This window comes from Zootoca vivipara, chromosome 7 (assembly GCF_963506605.1).
Source record: "Zootoca vivipara chromosome 7, rZooViv1.1, whole genome shotgun sequence".
In the NCBI taxonomy this organism is placed as follows: Eukaryota; Metazoa; Chordata; class Lepidosauria; order Squamata; family Lacertidae; genus Zootoca; species Zootoca vivipara.
The window spans coordinates 5,119,123-5,139,412 of NC_083282.1; the positions used below are offsets into that span (position 1 = coordinate 5,119,123).

The following is a 20,290-nucleotide window of genomic DNA, read 5'->3' on the forward strand; positions in this document are numbered from 1 at the left end:
GTTTACAGAAGATGAATTAGTGAAAAAACCATATTAAACCAGAAAAAAGAAAGGTGTCAACTCTTATCTAATTAAAGCTTTAGGCATGCCAACAGGGTGGAACTGGGCACAATACTCAGATTTTTGGATGGCAGACAGAAGCAGGGCTGTGTTTGAGCAACTGCCTCCTTGCTGTCTGTTTCCCTCAGAATCGTAGTCTCCAGGTAGGGAGCTGAAAGGATATCAGGACATATTTGCTATGTCTAGAAGAGTTATGTCTCTAGAAGGTGAGGCCAGAAAGGGAAGCTCCAGTGAGGCCACAGGCCAAAGATGAGGTTACTCTTGGAAAGAACTACAAACAGCTGCCAGCTGCAGCTGGCACCGAATGGAAGGCAAGGCAGGGAGCCCAGATACAGAGAAAAGAAAGTGCCTTCATGAAAACAGCAGCAGCAACAACAACAACAACTGCAAAATAAACCTTAAAGGGCCAAGTGTACTTAGGCTCTTGGCCACATCTCTCTGGCCAGCCAAGTCTTCCCAAGACCCATAAAATGGGGAAATACCCAAACAGCACCGATCAGCTAACAGCACATTCTGTTTCATAGTTTTGCATTTGTAAATTTCCATTCCGCTGTAAGGAGCCTGGGAGCATGTGTGATTCCTGTAGACACGCTTGCGGCAAAAAGACATGGGAGATGTCGAAAAAAGTTTATTACACATTTCTGATAGAGGACAGCGGGGAGCTCCCTGTCCTTCCTCACTCTTGCCTACGATTCCAGGTTCATGTGCTCTGTTAGGTGAACAGTATGCTATGACAAATGGCACCTACAAAAAAAACGGCAAAATGGAGAGTTCCAGACACCCAGCCATCATCTGTTCCCCCCAAAGATTCCCCATACTGCCAGTTTTCATTTCCCCTTCTGCCAGTTTTCATTTACTTTTCCTAGCTCTTCATTCAGCTATTTATTTATTTTTTGCAGCTTTTTGCTCCCTTAGGGTCCCCACCCTCAAAAAACTCCCCCCCCCCAGCAAACCTTGGGGCTCTTCTTTCTCACTAAGGCCTGTTTTTGCTATGTGCCTGAGCTCACCAGATGAGAATGGCGATATTATGGGAACTAAATTAAGTATCATTTGAAATCTATTTCTCACAGTGTTAAAAAATCAGTATCTTTAAATTTATATGCAATTCTTATATCAAATGATATCAACTGAAAGGTTTATTGTCAGTTCCATGTGCGTTTGTCAGAATGAAGCTTAATGACCATTTTGTAACATGATGGGCACCTGATATTTTACACAAGAATGGCTTGTTTGTTTTTTGCATTCAATCGTCTTTTACAATATCAGTAAAAAAGATCAAATTAATCATTTAAGAAAACGTAGAAATTCAAAAAGCAAAAACGTTATCTTTGTTGCTATCACAAAATATATGGAAGAAAATGAGCTATTTATTAAAATAATCATGTTCATTCTATTAATTCGCAATTCAATCTTTGGACTTCATCCACCTAAGTACTGTAAGAAGATAAGGAGCTGCTGGATTAGAAATAGGTAACTCACAACGGCTGCAGCTTCAGGACTGGATAGTTATAACCAAAGCATTTCAGCAACATGTACTGTGTGAAGAGCATCCTCTTTGTTTGCTCAAAATGTATAGCCCCCATCAGATCCAAAATTAACTGGGCAGTTCAAAACATTAACTAGAAAAACAACCCTCACCAAATGACAGGCTTCACTGCTATAGGTTTCCACTTGGCTGACACTGACTTGAAACAAAGGTGAAGCCTTCTCAGCCTGGTGAGGAGAGGAAGTTTCTGTGGGAGGGGAAATAAGGCCCACAAGCACTGCTTCCTATCCCCTGGTGGGGGTTCACCCTAGACCACCCGTGGAAGCAGGAAACAGAGCCCTCAGTTTGCCGCACGGCAAGGGAATCAGACCAGCACCACATGAAGAGGTTGGGGGGCGGACAGGGGTGGAGAGAAGCAGCCCTTGGAAATTGCATGGCCTGGACTCACCCCACACCCCACAGACTGAGAGCCTTTGCTGGTCAAAATCCTGACCTATCAGTGGGCTCTGCATTCTCCTTTCATCAATTGTCTAGTAGGAAAAAATCATCAACTTTGGGATTTTTTGGCATTTCAGATAACTAAAACGAAATTTAGGCTTCACTTCTCAGTTTTTGGTGGGATTTAAGCACAACACTAGGGGACCCAGGTGGCGCTGTGGGTTAAACCACAGAGTCTAGGGCTTGCTGATCAGAAGGTCAGCGGTTTGAATCCCTGTGACGGGGTGAGCTCCCGTTGCTCAGTCCCAGCTCCTGCCAACCTAGCAGTTCGAAAGCACGTCAAAAAATGCAAGTAGATAAATAGGAACCGCTACAGCGGGAAGGTAAACGGCATTTCCGTGTGCTGCTCTGGTTCGCCAGAAGTGGCTTTGTCATGCTGGCCACATGACCTGGAAGCTGTACGCCGGCTCCCTCGGCCAATAATGCGAGATGAGCGCGCAACCCCAGGGTCGGTCACGACTGGACCCAATGGTCAGGGGTCCCTTTACCTTTACCTAAGCACAACACTAATGAACCAAGATAAGCAGCTATCATCAGCATAGGAAAATACCAAGAAAAAGACCCAGTTTTGAAGCAATATACTGTAGTACATATTTTATTCAGAAAAATGCACATTTTACTGAAATATGCATGCATAACTGCTCACCACCTTCAGAATTCATCTGTCATTGATTATCTCTTCCTCTGTTGTTTTCCTGTCTTTTTTATTGTAAGCTCCCTGGGGGCAGAGGGCTATCTTTGCCTGTGAAACTACCTGCTCCCATGTAGAGTGATGCTGCTGTATACAACGAACACCTCAGTAGGGTTTACCATTTGCTAGATTCAGATGAAATGGTGGTCTGTGATTTGCCCCAAGCCCAGATCAGAGACTACCAAGTAAGCTCCTCCCTTGGCATAGATAGAGGGAGCCTGAAGCCCAAGACCTGTGCATTCTCATTACACCACAGCTTGAAATCATGCCTCAAAGCAGCTTCTGTGTGTTAGCGGCAAAAATACATTCCCGCTAATCTTGCTTGAGTCTGCAGCTCAGCCCACATCCTACCCACTGTGAAAGATCACCTGTCTTAAGAGGAATGGAAGTCCTTGTCTTCAGGATACTCCCGAGAAAGCGTGGCTTCCTTCCCTTTTTGGAGGCTGGGGTGGGAATAAAAACCATGATCTACAGAAGGTCAGTAGTAGCTTTTGTAACTCTGAGGCAGAGCTGAGAGAAGTACCAGGAAGTTTGACTAAAAAAGCAACAACAACCTCAAGACCCAGTGAAAAAAAGGATGGGCAAAGTGAGCACTTCCGACTGAAGTGTCTGCTGTTTCCCACCAGATGTGCTGAGCTGGACAAGCAGAAGAAGGTAAGTGGGGAACTTTGAAAGAAGGAGCTCTGCTCTTTTAAATGGTCACCTCCACCCCCTCTTACGTCTTCAGTTTCCGGCTGCAATAAATAGCCGCTGTTGACATACCAAAAAGAGAGAGCTAAAAAATAGTCTATTTTTAGGAAACCTACTTCTAGTTCACTTTATTTTTAGTATTTAACTGGACTGTTTCTAGGGGGTGGCAATGGAGGGGGAGGCAATCTTGGAAAATGCTCTGAAAGGAATGTTGTTTGAGGAGAAAGATTTTCCATTACTCAGTTTAATCCCAGTCAATATGTGCAGAGAACCAGAGTGGGAAAATAATGTTGGTATGGACACAGTCCCCCCCCCCAGGGAGTAGATTTCTTCTGTAGAAACCGGGGGGGGTAACTTGTAGTTCTCTAAATGTTATTGGGACTCCAACTCCCATCAGCCCAGCCAACATGGTCCATTTTGAGAGATGGGAAAACCCTGCCTTAAACAGCCTAGCCTTTCCATACAATACTCGTGTTTTTAAAAGAGTTTTCAGAGAGTTACGAGGTGTGCAAGACACAACTGAAGGACAATTGTAAGAGAAACGTGTTTGCATAAGCCAATAAGTTGGCGTAAGTGCTGCGTGAATCTACTCTTCTTCCCACAAACACTAGCTGAATTCAAGAAAGCAACAATTCAAAGTGCTAATTTGGCACTGGAGGAGAGGTTTAACCTCATTGCCTTCATTTTTCCCTGGGGTCAACCCAATTTCCAAAGCCACAAGATTGGTCCTGCAAGGGAAAAGTTCACCAAAGGCAGGATCACAGGTCCATGGTGTAGTAGACGTTTGCTAGCTGAAGGTCGCGCTCCCTCGTATCTGAAATGAAAAGGATCAACCTGCAGGTTGAAAGACTCCTGTCTGAAATTCTGGTGAGCTGCTGCCAATTAGTGTAGACCAGTAGTTCCCAACTGGTAGTCCGTGGCAGCACCATTCATATAACCAAAACTACCATAGAGATAATAGCGCTGTCTAAACCACAGAGCCTAGGGCTTGCCGATCAGAAGGTTGGCGGTTCGAATCCCCGCGATGGGGTGAGCTCCCGTTGTTCGGTCCCAGCTCCTGCCCACCTACCGGTAGCAGTTTGAAAGGATGTCAAAGTGCAAGTAGATAAGTAGGTACTGCTCCGGCGGAAAGGTAAACGGCATTTCCATGCGCTGTTCTGGTTTCGCCAGAAGTGGCTTAGTCATGCTGGCCACATGACCCAGAAGCTGTCTGCGGACAAACACCGGCTCCTTTGGCCCATAGAGCGAGATGAGTGCGCAATCCCAGGGTCGTCTGTGACTGGACCTAACGGTCAGGGGTCCCTTTACCTTTACCTTTACCATAGAGATATCAACATTTTCAAAAGTCCACCATATTTAGCTAATTGGAAACCACTTGTGTAGACCATTCTGGGCTAGATGAACAATAGTCTGACCTGGTATGAGGTAACTCTGTACATTAGTCCGTTGTCCCCAGTGGGGTGCCCTGGGCACCATGATACCCTGAGACCAAGGCTCCTTGCCCATCCCTATTTTATTTTATGTCTGCTTGGCTGCAGAGGAATGGTGGGAGGCACCGGCTGGAGAACCACCAAGGGAATAAAGCTCAGAACCTGGGGATTGGTGGTGGGACGACAATGAGTGATCAGAAGCAGAAGATGGAGAAGACTGGGAATAGGAGGTGCCAGAAGCTGAAGAGGTAACAGGGCTTAGGACTCGGCTATACAGCTGCAAATACAGTGGTACCTCGAGTTACAAACGCCTCAGGTTACAAATGCTTCAGGTTACAAAATCCACTAACCTGGAAGACTTACCTTGAGTTAAGAACGTTAACCCCAGGATGAGAACGGAAATCGTGTGCCGGCAGCGCAACGGCAGCAAGAGGCCACATTAGCAAAAGCACACCTCTAGTTGAGACAGTTTCAGTTTAAGAACGGACCTCCAGAACGTTCGTAACTAGAGGTACCACTGTAAAATGTTTTGAATGTGTTGTAAAGCGCAATATACAATTGTGACACTAGGTGGCGACTGTGAGCTAAAGCAAATTCAATGCATTTTTCAAAATGATTTTTAAAAAAAACATTTTGACACCGTTTTTAACATGTGTGTAGATTCCACCTTAGTGAGCTGGGAGAGTCTGTAGCAGAGAAAAGATTGGAAGCAGAACCAGGGGAGTGGGAGGGGGGAGGCCAAGAGGCAAAAATGAGTTAGGCTGCTGAAGAAGCATGGGTGTCTCCCCCTCCTGCTGTCACAAAATTCCCTCCCCCTTGATCTCCCAGGACCAGGAGAGGCATTAAGTGGAAGAAGCAAAGGCAGACACACTGGCACAGTCTCAGATTGCTTGGGTGAAGCCCTGAGAGACTGAGACTTAAAAGTGGCAGTGGGAAGGAAGGAACCTTCAGTCTCTATAACTGACTCATCAGGGCAAGACCTACTCCTGACATATTATTACTTTTTGGTTTTATGTTTTTAAGAAGAGTAGACGTTTTGCCTGGATATGCGGATGGGGGCGATTCTGAGAAGCAGTGTCTTTAGTAAGTCAACACAGTGATAAATAAGAACTCTCTCTTAGCAAAAGCACAATGCACTCGATAGTAACAAGGGAGAAAACCACCAGCAAGGTGCAGAGTTACAACCACTTCCTCTTCTCCTACAGAGAACAAGAATGAGGTTTTCAGTATTCTTCATATACTGTCCTTACTGCTTTCTCACTTGTCCTTCCTTTCCTCAGCTTCCTGTTCCCTCAGTCTTTCCTCTCCCCCAATGTTGCATTGTGGTTTAGTGATGCACCACTTTGGGGCTTCAAAGTAGTGAGCACCATTTTGATAAAAGAAAGAAAGATACAGCAAAGGTAAATACCATCAAGTCCATCACTAAACACCCACCATTCAGGCCAGACAGGCATTTATGAGCCACATCCATACACTTAGCATGGAAGCAGCGGATCAGCATTCCACCCCTCACTTGGAAGCCTGGCTAACTTGCATCCCTCCCACCCTGGGGCTCCTAAGAGCAGGCATCCCCAAACTTTGGCCCTCCAGATTTTTGGACTACAATTCCCATCATCCCTGACCACTGGTCCTGTTAGCTAGGGATCATGGGAGTTGTAGGCCAAAACATCTGGAGGGCCACAGTTTGGGGATGCCTGCCTAAGAGTGTCCATCTTTCCATCCGCTTCTGTTTGTCAGCCAACTCTTCTTACAAACATCCTGCTCTGTGCTTTTTGTCTTTCATCTCCCTTATTTCCCAGGAAGTCGTCTTCCTACTCATCTTTCTGGCCCAAAGTTTCTGGGCCTCCCTACCTTCATACTGTTTTCTCCTACCACAGACACATTCACTTTGGGGAGTCTTGCACGTGGAGAGTGTGGCTTCAAGCAGATTGGCTACAGGTGTTTTTGTCTTCAAAGAAATGATGCAAAAACCAATCATTTCCACATATCCCACCCAGAAACGTCTATAATCCTGTGGCCTGCCTCAAGCATTTATGCGTATCGCGGGACCAAGGTGTTAAAAACCCTGTTCCCAGATTGCCCACCTTTTAAAAAGTTTAATAGTTTAAAAGCAGTCCTACAGGGATGGGGGGGGGGAGTCTGGTTGGGACCACAGCAATGGTGGAAGGAGGGAGAACATCTTCTGACTTGATCCACCCAAAGCTGAAAGGTGGCAAATAACTCCCGGAAAGGGTTAAAATGGGGGGGGAGCATTAAACAAACCTTCTACCAGTACCACAATCACAATCAAATTGCCTCTCCCTCTGTTACTGCTTTTAATATTTTACAAAAGCAACTCACGTCTAGTTTGGCTTTGAGTGTCTATGAACTCTCAGCACCAGAAAAGTATACATTGAATAAGTAAGTTATTTATATGCCCAGAAGTTTTAGTTTTTCATCTACTTATAAACCAACCCTGTCCTTAAATAATAAATTGCCATGCTCACAGCCATAGCTGCTAAATGGAGATCCTCCCCTCCCCCCCCCCCCCCCCCGGAATGACTTAAGTATGAGAAGGCAGATAGAAATCTGGAAAATCCCCCTTGGAGCCAGGTAGAGTCACGGGTGCCCAGAGCTGGGTGACTCAGGTGGGTGGAGTCCGGAGCACAACCATTGATCTTCAGACAGCAGTGGCTTAAAAAAAACAACCCAGAAATATTCCAGTTCTAAATACAAGCTCTCTTTGTTTACATGGAAGCTATCATGCCACAAGTTCAAAAGCCTGCTTTTCGCAAGAACAGCATCCACGGGCCCCTCCTGGCTATTGAGCTGAAGATGACCAGACACAATGCAAACAGTTCCTGTGACTTTAAACAAGGAAGAAATGTCAGCTTTGCTCCCTACCCTAACACCTGTAAAAATTCAGAATCTTGTACAGCTGTTAAAAGAAAACAAACCCCGTTCTCTTTTACATCTCCTTCCCCCAGCTGAACCCAAACTTAAATTAAGCCACAGCTCCTCAGTCACCCACCCATACCCACAAGAAAACTGTAGACCTAATACAGGAATGGCACAGCAGCAAGCTTTCTCTAGCACAGGCCTGCACAACTTATGGCTCACCAAGCCAAATACAGCCCACCAGACAAACAACTCCAGCTTTTGCTCTCTGCCCGGGACTATTTAAAAGGGCCACTTATTGGCCACATGACAGGCGGTCTTCCTCTTGCTTGGCTCTTGAGTTGTGCAGACCTGATTGAGTGCAATGCACAGGTGAGTACATTCAGCCAAGTCTGTGATCCGGGCCTGGGAAAATGTTTTTTTCGCTCAAGGATCACATTCCCTTCTGACCAGCCTTTAGGAGGCTTCATGTCACTGGCAGGCAAGGCCTAAAGCAAAAGTGGGCAGAGCGAGAGAGAGAAATGTAAATTTTAGCCTTTGTACAGTACACGAAACTTCTTCACACTCAGTCATCTGTCTCCATGCAGGCAAGAAAGAGGCATTATCAGAGTTCAAGCCTTACATTCCAGCAAGGCGAAAACATTCAAGGAGGGTGCAAAGCAAGGGCAACTGAAAGGTGTGGCTTGAAAGGATGTGTTGCCTGGGGAAGAGTCCTGAGCACCCACTAGAGAGAAGCATGTAGGGCTGCATTTGCCCCCCACCCCAGGCCTATGGTTCCCCATCGTTGCTAAAACCCGACACAAATTTACATGGCAGTAGTAAGCACTGTTAAAAGAGCATGCATACAATCAGTTGGTTTGGCTATACTCCTCTGCAGACTTACTCAGGAGCAACTCCTGTTGAAACTCACCCAGGCTGTCAGTGTCTATGAGTGGTGGTGGTGGTGTTGAACTAGTTGCTGGGAATCACTGGAAGCAAGAGGGCTGTTGTGTTCATGTCCTTGTTTGCAGGATTGGCCACTGTGAGAACAGGATGCTCGACTAGGTGGGCCTTCAGCCTGACCTGGCAGAGCTCTTCAGATTTGGACTGTGATATACCCTGGTGAAAAGACCATGAACCTGTAGTGAAGGAGGAGGAGGAGGAGGAGTTTGGACTTGATATCCCGCCTTTCATTCCCCTTAAGGAGTCTCAAAGCATCTAAAACATTCTCCTTTCCCTTCCTCCCCCACAACAAACACTCTGTGAGGTGAGTGAGGCTGCGAGACTTCAGAGAAGTGTGACTAGCCTAAGGTCACCCAGCAGCTGCATGTGGAGGAGCAGGGAAGCAAACCCGATTCCCCAGATTACGAGTCCACCGCTCTTAACCACTACACTATGTTACTACACCACTACACCATGGGGTTAGTGCCAAACCCCATAAAAATCACACCTTGACTCGCTGATTGTCTTTAAAAAAAGAAAGAAATTTCGTAACAGGAAATGGAGAGAAAGGAGGGAGAGAGGAAGCAGGTACTTTTCTTTTTTTTAAGTCCTTACTGAGGTCACAGTTTCAATGCCCTTTCTGTCCTTCCACTTCATACCTGCTGTGTAAGTGGAGGAAACCCAGAGTGGGAATGACCTGCTTCTGTTTTTCCCATGATCCTCTTTGGTACTATTTTTGGGGGGCAGCGAGGGGAAGGGTGGTTTGGAGAAAACTAGGATGAGTCAGGAGTGGGACTTGTGGATAAGGTTAGGTGCCCCTCGGCCAGCCACCCGCCATAATCTGAGCACTGGGCAGCAGGCGTGTAGGGTGAAAGTTCCTGTTTCCTGTACCAAAAAACAACATACTTTTTGACCAGGGGACGCACATCAATCCAAGATTAAAATGGAAGTATCTTGGGCTCCCGACGACCGCCTGCCCGGCATCTCCCCGTCCCCGGCCTACGCTGGGCGCGAGTGCGGAGCCGGCCTGTTTGGGCAGCGAGTCGGGTGCCGTCCGGCGCCAAAGGGAGGGGAAAGCGCGAGAGAAAGCGGCGCCCCAGGAGTCTCGCTCCCGCCCAGGTGCAGCCGAGGAGGAGCGGGGCGGGGAAAGCAAGAGAGGCTGACAGCCGGCGGGAAGGAAGAGGGAGGCGCGGCCGCCCTCCGGCCGGGTGGCTTGTTTTGCTTTCGTCTCAGCTCGGAAACTTCTGAGCCGCCCGGGTGGATGGAGGAGCAGCCGGTAAGTTTGAGCGGGCGCGCTGCTTTTATTCCCTGCCGTCCAGAATCCAGCTAGACCCGGACCCGGGTCAGCCCAAGCGGCCCAACAACCTTGGCCCCTTCTCCCCACCCCGCCGTCCATCCTCGCATCCGTTTCCCCGCCGTTTTGGCGCTCCCGGCCCTTCCTTGGAAACGCGTCGCGTTGCGCAAAGTGCTGCTTTGCGCGCACAAGTAAATGCGTGTTGCGGCGAGACCGGTCCGGGACGGGGATCCAAACACTCGGGACCAGCCGAAGCCGGTTTAAAGCCTGTCGTCGGTTCTGGGTCCGGGTCTCGCCTGCTTCCTCCCCAAGTAGATCCCGATTCCCGGAAGCTCCGGGCGCGCTCAGCGGTTTGGCGGTTCCCCAGCCCCGACCTGGGGAGCTCCGGAGCGGCTGCCGCATTTGACGGGCAACGGATCCAGGGGCAGACAAAAGAGCCCTTCTCCGGAACTGACTGCCGCAAGAGGTGGTGGAGATGGCTTTAAGACGGGATCGGAAAAACTCGTGGTTTCATTCCACCCGCAACTGTTAGCCACGCGGAAGCCTCATGTGAGAGGCGGCGCGCTCCTGACCACTGGCTCTGGGGGAGCCGGGAGGGAGGTTGTGTTGTTCTTCATCTCCGCCCCTGGGCTTCTGCCTTAGTTTTGATCTAGACCTGGGCAAGACCACACTTCAAGAAATATTGAGAAGAGCTCGAGACTCGTCCAGGGAGGGAAGGTAGGAAGGACTCTCCGGATTATATTCCTTGCGGGGGAGAAAATTGGGTTCACACGGAAAAACGACGTGCCCAAGTCCGCTTAGCCAGGCAGTGCCAGCCCCACAAACAACTGGTAAGAGTCCCCCAGTGCTCTTGCTGGAGCCCTGAGACAATGTGGGATCTGTTCGGCTTGGAGACTGTAGTATCACTGCTAGAGGGAGAACAGAGCTTTTTTTTAAAAAGAAAAGTGTTTTGCTGGGCATCTTTTTGGGGAAGTGGGACTTGTAGTGCTATAGGGCAAACAGAATTACATATTGTATGTCCTGTGAGGCTGTTTTAACACAGAGGTGTAAACTGAAAGTAACCCAGATTTCTTTTTTTTTAAAAAAAAAACCAGCCATATTTTACCTATAAACATATATAATGAAAGAAAAGAGATTATGTGCCGTGATAAGAAGATGGCCACTGGCTTTAATGCCAGGGATTTCAAATAGTGGGCATGACGGCCCAGAATTTTTCACAAGAGAAAATGCTGTCGTGGAAGGGCAGATGATGCTCTTGCTGTGGTGTGTTCATAAAACAAAAAGGACCAGACTAGCAGCTGAGCAATTGTGAATGGGATGGGGAAAAGAAAAGAAAAGAAAAAGAAAAAAATGTGAATGGGGTGGAGATCCCTGGGATGGTGGCCATTCTGGTTTGCTGATGGCTGAGTGTGTGACCCGGCATATGTGGAGTTAATGGCCAGTTTGCCAAAGTCCATATAGAACAAGGGTAGGCAACATGGTGCCCTCCTCAAGCTGTGGACGGCGTCCCTATCAACTTCAGCCAGCGTAACCAAGGGTCAGGGATGATGGAAGTTGTAGTCCAATAACATACGGAGTACCCTAGGTTGGTTACCTCAGACCTAGACTAAAAACGACACATATTTCACTTGCATTGGCTTCCTGGAATTCCACACCGCTGTTCCACCACTGGTGCACAGATAGGTTATTCATCCCTGACATGCCCAAAACTTGCACATCTCAGTATTCGCTCACACTTTGGCACAGGAACAGTGCTAGAAATGAAGAAACGCATGACTTAACCATAGGGATGGGCGACTGGAAGTCACAGGGGCCAAGTCTAGATCCCAGAGGTTGTCTCTCTTATTACTCACCTGCAATCTATAGGCACATTAGGCCTATTTCTCCCAAGCTGAGACACAAGCCAGAGGCTCTTTAACCCCTCCCTTTCCAGTGTGAACAGCAAGGGAGGCCAGTTTGGCAGAGCTTCCCTTACTGGGCACTCGTCCTCCATCCACGGTGCAGTGAAAAACAGTGAGCAACTGGCAGCCAAGCTGCATGCGAGTGACACAAGGAATCTGTGGTTTCATCTTCAGATATCTACTGTATTCTGAAATCAGAAGCAGGTCTGATTTTGGTTGGGGCAGCCACCTTTTCTCTTGCATAATTTTCCTGATGGAAATAGTATCATCCTGCAGCCATCCATATGTGAACTTCTGAAGTTGCTAGTAGCTTCAGTAGAGGGGGAAAGACAGACAAAATGCTGGTGCCCTATACCCACTGGTGGAGCTAATAACAGCTTCATGAAGGGGCGGGTGTTTGATTGGGACAGGTAGAGAATGTGCTTTACCCTCCAAGCAATTCAGGAACTTGCAGGTGCAACACTGGGAGTTGCAGTCATGGATAACATACGTCCTGTGTGCTTCAAGAAAGGGTCTCTGGTGCTTTTCACACTAGCAGGGGAGGGGGCTAAAAGGCCCTTTGCCTTTGTTTTGCCTTTGTCAGACAATCTTGTTGGCTCTTCAGCTCTTGCTTGTGACTAGCCTGGGGCCCCTGGAACACTTGTGGTGGGTTCCAGGTGATACATACGCCTCTCTAAGCAGGAGCCCTCCTAAGGCAGAGGATGGGGGCATCAGAAGGCCCTGCTGTGGAGGCTGAGCCAGAGGGAATGGGGAAGGAGCCATGCTGGAGGCCAAAAACGGGATTCTCTGAGCGGCCAAGTACTTGTCAGAGCTTCACCATGTTGTTTATGAACACTGTCACATTTCTCCCTGGAGTTTAGAACAGGGGTCAGAGCAAAGAGCTCTGCTGAAGATTGTTGTTGTCTGTGCTCAGGAATTAGAAGGATGCTTGCCAAAAAGTTGCTTTTATTTCCAAATCTTTTAAAAGGGGTGGGGTGTACAGATCCTGGGGGTTAGTTTAGTGATTTTCTCTGGCCTCTGCACTTGCCTTTAACGCGCCCGTCCCTCAGACAGTTGACTTGGGAGCAATGGTGCATTTAGAAAACCTCTCTTTTGCATGTTCCTGTGGTCACATTGGGGGAAGGTGCACCTGCTATGTGTAGGAGGCCCAAGTGGGCAAGGCAAGCCACAGGGCCTGGCAGGATGGGTGGGTGAGGAGGGGCTGTCTCAAGAGACTTGCAGCATCCATTGAGGTGGAGTACCAAAACCCATCAGGCATGTCCAGTAAGTTAAATGCAAATCTTGGCCCCGTGAGTAGGACAAAAAGGGTCCAGCTCTCAGGGTCCTGTGCAACAGCCAACTTTAATACCTAGTACCATTAAGTGACTGCTTCTTAAATTGCACTGCACTGGAATTCTGCATTTCAAAGGGAGCCACATTGCCTACAAAATCCATCTTTAGTTGCATCCCTTACCGTGCAATGTTATACATGTTTAGTGAGTCCCATTGAGTTAAATGGAGCTTCCCAGGTAAGTGATTATAGGATTTCAGCTTAAGTCTTTATTCATTCAGTGAATTGTTGTAGGGTGTTAATGATAGGCAGAAAAGAAGGTGCCTTGAATAATGGCTGTCAAATTACCACAGTTTGTGTGTATTCGTTGAGGGACAAAAGCGAAAGCAAATTCAGTGAGCACACCACACTCTGCCTCTCAGTTTTGTTTTGTAAAATGTGTGTGTCTGTGATTCAGATTTTCATGCAATTTTTGACCAAGGAAAGAAAAACTAGACGAATGGATGAAAGTGAAACTCAAGGGACTCAAAGGCTGGAATTAGTAGCCATGGAGGAATCAGACACTGCAGGAAATGCTTATGAGCAGCTCAGATGGTTATGGGAAGGATTCTGACCAAGCCACTGTTGATGCTCAAAAAGAGCTTTTGCCTGTATCTTGGTTCACATGGAGATAAGTCAGTCACCCCGAGTCAGAAGAGTGGTTTTTTTCCCTCCTTAGTAGCTCTGTGGCACATTTTTCTTACCTTACCTAGAGAATCCTTTCCATGTTGACCTGACTACCGTGTTTCTCATATTATAAGACATGTCTTATATTTATTTTTTCCTCAAAAAAACACACTATGGCTTATTTTCAAGGGATGTCTTATTTTTTCCCTCCTCCTCCTCCTGCCGCGGCCGGCATTGCTGCTGCGCCTATCACTATGTCTTATTTTCGGGGTATGGCTTAAATTCCTTGAATGCTTAAAAATCCTGCTATGGCTTATTTTATGGGTATGTCTTAAAATATGAGAAACAGGGTATCAAGGAACCACTTACACATGTGCCATGAAATCCCTGCATGTTACTGGAGATTCCGTGGGCTGTTCCACGGTTTTACCATCAGTTTGACCCTGTGAAGTAAATTCACGACTCACCTGTAGCTGCCTATTGCAGTGGGGGAAGATTATTAGGGATGGACAAGATGCCGTTCAGGGATGCTCGCCTCCCATCTTGTCAGTGAGGAGCTCTTAATAATTGTCCGAACAAGCCTAGGGTTCCCAGGAAAGCCCACTTTCTGTCTTGATCATCCAAATGATTAGGTGAGAATCTTGGCATTTGGTTTCCTAAAAATACATTTCCTGTTCTTAATGTCTGAGAAACTAAAGAAACATGAGCATATATACAAGGATTGGAATAAAATGGGTGGGAATAAAACCTTCTGTGATTTATATGATGAAACTGTGTGCCTTCGTCCTTGGTAATTCTGTATGCAGCCAGTTTAGATGTTGCAGTAGACTCAAGTTTGCTGCAGTAGCGTCTGTGGTTAAAGTTATTAATTTTTTCTCAGTCGAAAAATTTTTTAAAAATTAAAATTTGTCCCTTAGAGACCAACTAAGTTTGTTCTGGGTATAAGCTTTCGTGTGCATGCACACTTCTTCAGATACTTCTTCAGCAAGCTTATACTCAGAACAAATGTAGTTGGTCTCTAAGATGCCACGGGACAATTTTCTAATTTTTTCGACTGCTTCAGACCAACCTACCTAAATTTTTCTCAGATACACTTTATATTTTCTGCACTTTGACCTTGGTCATATTTACTTAGAACTGAGCCCATTGATTTTACACTGGGCTTGCTCCCTAATAACTATGTTTAGGATTAAGAGAATGCAATGGGAATGTAGTGTGTGTGTGTGCGTGTGTGTGCGTGTGTGCGTGCGTGTGTGCGCCCTCCTGCTGTGATGCGAGGGCAGAGCCAGACACATTTTCCTCCCAGCAGCAGAGGTTTGTCATTGCAGCCAAACTACTGTGCTATGAAGACCCTTATCCACAAGCATAGCATTTTTCCCTCTTGCCAGCTGAATGGCAAGCAGAAATCCAGTTTGTGTTCACTGTCTTTCTGATTAGTAGATGCAATGATGGGGAGAAAGGATACATGTTGGAATTGTCTTGTTTCTTTCGCAAAGAAAAAAGTGGTGGCCATATGCTGAATTCTAGAAAGCAAAGGATTTGCTTTTCTCTCTAGAGGTTTAGCATGCCAGGGATCTGAACTCCCAAGAAAAGGAGCCCCACTACTAGCCATCTCAGATCCCAGTCTGACACACACACACACACACACACACACACCCGGGAGGGGGAGGAACCTTGGTAAGCCGATGCCAGTAAGTCAGTAAAGGGGAAGACACCAGTACAGTACTTGCAGAGAGAGGAAGTCCCACCTGTGGGGTGGCACCAAAGAGAAGGCACTTACTCACAGCACCACACAAGAGGTTTCATCAGTTGGTGGAACAATGAGAAGGGCCTCCCCTGCAGATCCAAATCCTGGACCAGCAGAAATGGGGAGAGGCCCTCCTTCAAGTATTAGGTTTCCAAGTTGTTCAGGACTTCAGAGTTCAATGTCAACACTTGAATTGGGTCCAGTAGCAAAAAAAGCCAGTGCAGATTCTAAATAATTGTTATATGACTCCATTGTGCTACACCACACCAGCTGCAGATTCCATACTACCTTCAAGGGTGGTGGTTTTTCTACCCCTCCTGCAGTATTGAGGTTGAATGGGATCTATGATGTTTGACTGTAGTGCGAGGGAAATGGGAAGCAACAATCGGGACACTCTTGCTGGCCTGCTTCCTCCATTAAACCTCTGGCCAAGGTCAGGTCAAGCTTTTCACCTACCATTTTGATATGATTGCATACATTAACATCATTATAATGTTTTGATTCCCCTTTTGTACCTCCCTCCAGATTGCGCTGAAGGCTAGTGCTCCTATCTCCCCATCCCAGTCATACTACTAATCCTGCCCCTTTTGACATTAGGGCTCTTCAACCAGCCAGATGCTTCTCTACCATCACCCAGTCCTGCACACATCAAAATACAGACTGGCCAGCCACCTTGTTGTTTATTAACCTCACAGGACCCAAAACCTAAATGGAATGAGTCTGTGATTCATCATATTTGCAGGCAGGACATGAACCCTTTTAATAAAACACATACACACAATATAATCTTGCTGCCCAAACATCACTTCTTGATCTCAGACATTCTGCTGGCAACATTGCTTCATGTAACAAACATCTCCAGGGAGGGTTCACAATTTTACAATTCTTAATCATTTTAGCATTCTTTAGCTTTTTTTTTGTATTGGAAAGTGCCAAAGCATTTAAACCTTTATAGGCAAAAAATATGCTGTACTGGGGCCTGCCTCTTCCTCAGGGGGCAGATCCTGAGCCCCACAGTTGTTCCCTCTGTGCAACACCCCACACACACACACACACACAGTGTAAAGGGAAAATTTAGTCTCCAGTTCAGTTGGCTTCTGGATTTGGAGTGTGGGAAATGCCAGCTTTTCCTTTGCCTCAGGCAGCAAAATGTCTTGGGTGAGTCGTCTTCTTCACATTGTTCTCTCCACTTGCTATAGTGTACCGTCTTAAGCGCCCCTGGCACCGTGGTGCAACGGATGCCTTCGGCACCCCCCCCCCCCGTTTCCCAGCGCGGCTGCCACAGGCGCTGCTGCGCGGCGGGCGGGCAGGCACAGCACGGTTGCCGTGGGTGCAGCTGCGCGGCAGACCGGCCAGCGGGCGGGCGCAGCTCGCGGCGCCCCCCTGGCGGGCCGGCGCCGTGGTGCCCTGCGCCACCCAGCTTGGCCGTAGGGCCGGCCCTGTGTGTGTGTGTGTGTGTGTGTGTGTGTGTTTTCTATCTGTAGCATTGACCTGTACCATAGTAGAAGTTGGGCGCACTAACCCAGGAGTAAGTCCAGCTGAATTTACTGGTGCTTACTTCTGAGTAGACATGCATAGGATTGTATTGTCAGGAGAAGAAGCTTTTCCTAGCATGAATGTAAATGGCGGAGGAAGCTTTATCTGTCAGACTTAAATTTGCCAACTGCTGGTAAAGGAACAGTGGAGGAAAAAAAGCACCTCTGGAGGAGTTTTGTAAAAGAAAGTGGCTTGAGAGAGATTTTGCTTTCCACAGGGAACACACACATGTCCTTCTCCACTGACCAAACAGGTTTTGCGGGATTTTGAAAGTAAAAAAATAAAACCTACAAAACATGTTTACCAGAATCAAAAGTGTAAGAGGGGTGAGTACCATGAGCTGCGATCATGGCCGTCTTAAGCATATCCTGCACCCACCCACCCCCCAGCAACTCCCAAACAAGGGAGGGGGCGGTAGAAAATGTCCTCTGCCTCCCCACCCCACCCCGATCCCAGCATGGTGGCGATCAAGCAGGAAAATGTGCTGGTGGACATGTTCTCTGGCGTCGGGGCGCCCGGGAAGGCTGCACGCCGCCTTTTGCCAGGAAGCAGGAGGAGGACAACAACCGGGAGCAGGGCCGTCTTTAGCAGATGCAGCGGCTTGGGAGGGAAGCAGCTTCCATCCTAAGCCTCTGCAGGGATCGCTCTCCTCCTGCGGAGGCTTGGGAAGGAAGCTGCACGCCCACCAGCCATATAGTTGGCGGGGCGCAGCTGGCGGGCGTGCAGGGAAAGGGGAGGCTGCCGGCAAAGCCGCACAGGTACCCCACTCGCTAGGGGGCTGGCGCAATGAACCACTAAGACTAATAGGAAAGACGGCTCTGGCTGCAATTCCTCTTTCAAACCATTTTCAACTCACTGGAAACATGCCTTCGTGTTTTTAAGATATTCCCTCATTATTATGGATAATTGTCAGTACAATTTTGAAAAGGGGGTATTTTTGCACGGACTATGTTTTTTTTTAAAAAAAAAAAACGTTTTCACTCTTCCAATTAATCCTTTAAACATGTTGACACAGTGATGGCATGAAGACTTGCGGGTGGTTGCTGGAACTTTATCTTGCATGCAAAGAATGGGAAAGCACCAATGACAGGAAAATAAATAATAATAATTAAAAGGGGAGAGAGAGAACATTATCAATGTGCACAAAAATAAATATTTTATTGGCCCAATGTATTTTGAATTTATTTTTTCCTGCACACTTTCTGTCCGCCATCTCCTCCCTGTTTCTCCATGTGTGGTGTAATGTGACCTAGCAACTCTTGCACCATTAATCTCTAGTCATGCCTACCAACCCACAGAATGCTTGGGAGTAAAAAGTGTGAAGCCTGTAGCTTTGATGTATATCTGTGCTATGCCACGCAGGCTGGAGTTGAGTGTTAAAAGAGGAAACTCTCTGAGCACTGCACACCCTTCCCCTTTTCCTGTAACACACCCTGCTAAAAAGCATTCAAAGGGTTGCACACTATATGGATTGATTCTCTCCCCCTCACCACCCTAAAAAAAACAAATGAAAGAGCCTTTCAGGGTTAGAAGGCAAAGGAAATTGGAAACAGGCTGACAAAAGCTCCCATTTGCTAGCATACATGTCTGGACCAGACTAGAGCCATGATGCACCACACAATCCTAAAAATCAAGGATAGCCAATAATGTATCCTGTAGATATGTTGAACTCCAACTCTCATCAACCCCTGGCAGCATGGCAGGAATGATGAGAATTGTAGTCCAAAGCAACTGGAGGGCACAGCATTTGCTACCCTTCTATAAATTGAGATTCCTGCACTGCAGGGGGTTGGACTAGATGGCCCTTGGGGTCCCTTTCTGCTCTATTCTATGATTCTATTAAATGACTCATTTGATGGTAGGGCTTTTGGTTGATGGGTTTGGCTTCCTCCTTTACAAATGCTAGTATAGTTCAATAGAAGAAAATGTGATTTAAAAAATCAATATACAGTATTACTATAATTAACAACAACAATGCAAATCTTAAAAGAATAAGCATTTTCTTCTGGAAGAGGAAGTAGCGGTATCATTTTCTTTTCTTTGCCTGAGTACATGCAAAATCAATAATGAACATCTTGAAATTCTCTTTTCAAGATGCCAGAAGGCATATTTTCTTTTTTTATGTTGTTCAGGAGGCTGTTCTTGCTCCTCTGCTTGGGACAATACAGTCTTGTTTTCATCCAGGAGCAGGGGAGGGGGGCTTTCAACTGTTTCAGACATTCTGCTCCACCAACAGGACTCTGCTTGTGTTCACCCTTTTTGGACGTCTAGTGGGATTGTCTCCTTTTGTCCTTCCCTTCTCTTTTACAAAATAATAATTTCCTGCACACTTGGGGAGTCTTCCACCTTGTCTGATGATGATCTGACTCCACTGCCTTACTAGTTGGCACAAGAAACACCATGTTTGCTATTAGAACATGTTGGCAGGATTGGTAACTGTATATGTTAGTTGGAATTCCTCACTTTCTTGTTGAGTCTGCTCTCTCTCTCTGTGCAAACAGTTTGATGCCAAGGAGGCTATTAAAAGCTCTGTGTGCCCCTTTAGATCTGGAATTTCATCTTGCAAGTTTCCAGTTTCTAACCTCTCTCTTGAAAAATTCCCGGCGAGAATTATGCACCACTCCTACCTTTTCTGTTTCTTTTTGCTCATCAAACATGCTGTGCCTGTACAGTTCTGCAGATCAAGAAAAAAAGAGGCACATGGTAGGGATTTCATACTATGTGTTTTATTCTGATTTATTGATTGCTGTACTAATTAGGCCAAATCGGAGCAGCATTCTGCAAATCAGACTATTTCTAGTATAATGGAACAGATGAAATAATTAAAGGAGTGAACAAGAGTAGAGCTCAGACACCAGACTAAGCCAGGATCTGCATCCAACCATCACCTTTTTTAAAACTATGAATTGTACCCTCACCAGCTCTTTGCAATCTAATATTTATAGTTGATTGATATTAAAAATAGGCCCTGGTGCCACGTCATTCCAAAAGTGCCACGCACTGCCATGCTTTGATAGTTAAACATTAACTGAAGGGAAATCAGAAGGAAAAACTAACATAATTGTTCTTCATATTCTCTTGAAAGGTTTTCGAAAAATTCACCTTCCAAGCAACAGTCGCAGTAGCTTAGCTGGTTAGACCATGGGGCTGATAACACCAACATTGCAGGTCCAGTCCCCATATGGGACAATTGCACATTCCTGCATTGCAGCGGGTTGGACTA

At 46.7% G+C, this 20,290-nt stretch overlaps 2 protein-coding genes across 6 annotated transcripts in view; one reads left to right on the top strand and one right to left on the bottom strand.

Annotated features, from left to right (window-relative positions):
* Positions 1-2,992: 2,992 nt before the first annotated feature.
* KIAA0040 (KIAA0040 ortholog) overlaps positions 2,993-20,290 on the top strand; it is a 28,221-nt gene continuing 10,923 nt past the window's right edge. Inside the window, exon 1 of one of the 4 annotated variants that reach the window (XM_035122719.2) lies at positions 2,993-3,389. The gene's annotated coding sequence lies outside the window, so the exon portion shown is untranslated. Of the gene's footprint in view, positions 3,390-9,791; positions 9,930-10,372; positions 10,778-20,290 lie in introns of those variants that run through there. The other 3 variants (XM_035122717.2, XM_035122718.2, XM_060276596.1) reach the window with 3 other exon arrangements.
* Positions 7,391-10,384, bottom strand: LOC132592420 (uncharacterized). 2 transcript variants are annotated; one of them, XM_060276595.1, is made up of 2 exons: positions 9,560-10,384; positions 7,391-8,830 (listed from the first exon to the last, which is right to left on the bottom strand). In XM_060276595.1, the coding sequence occupies exons 1-2, from the start codon at positions 10,347-10,349 to the stop codon at positions 8,808-8,810; spliced, it is 813 nt and encodes a 270-aa protein (XP_060132578.1). In that variant the 5' UTR covers positions 10,350-10,384; the 3' UTR covers positions 7,391-8,807. The 2 variants fall into 2 exon arrangements, with proteins under 2 accessions (XP_060132578.1, XP_060132577.1); XM_060276594.1 differs by having other exon boundaries at positions 7,391-8,850.

Coding starts and splice junctions, on each gene's coding strand:
- LOC132592420 (XM_060276594.1), bottom strand. CDS start 10,349: ATGCGGCAGCCGCTCCGGAGCTCCCCAGGTCGGGGCTGGGGAACCGCC. Junction 8,851..9,559: donor GTGCGTCCCCTGGTCAAAAA/GTATGTTGTTTT, acceptor CCTTCACTACAG/GTTCATGGTCTTTTCACCAG.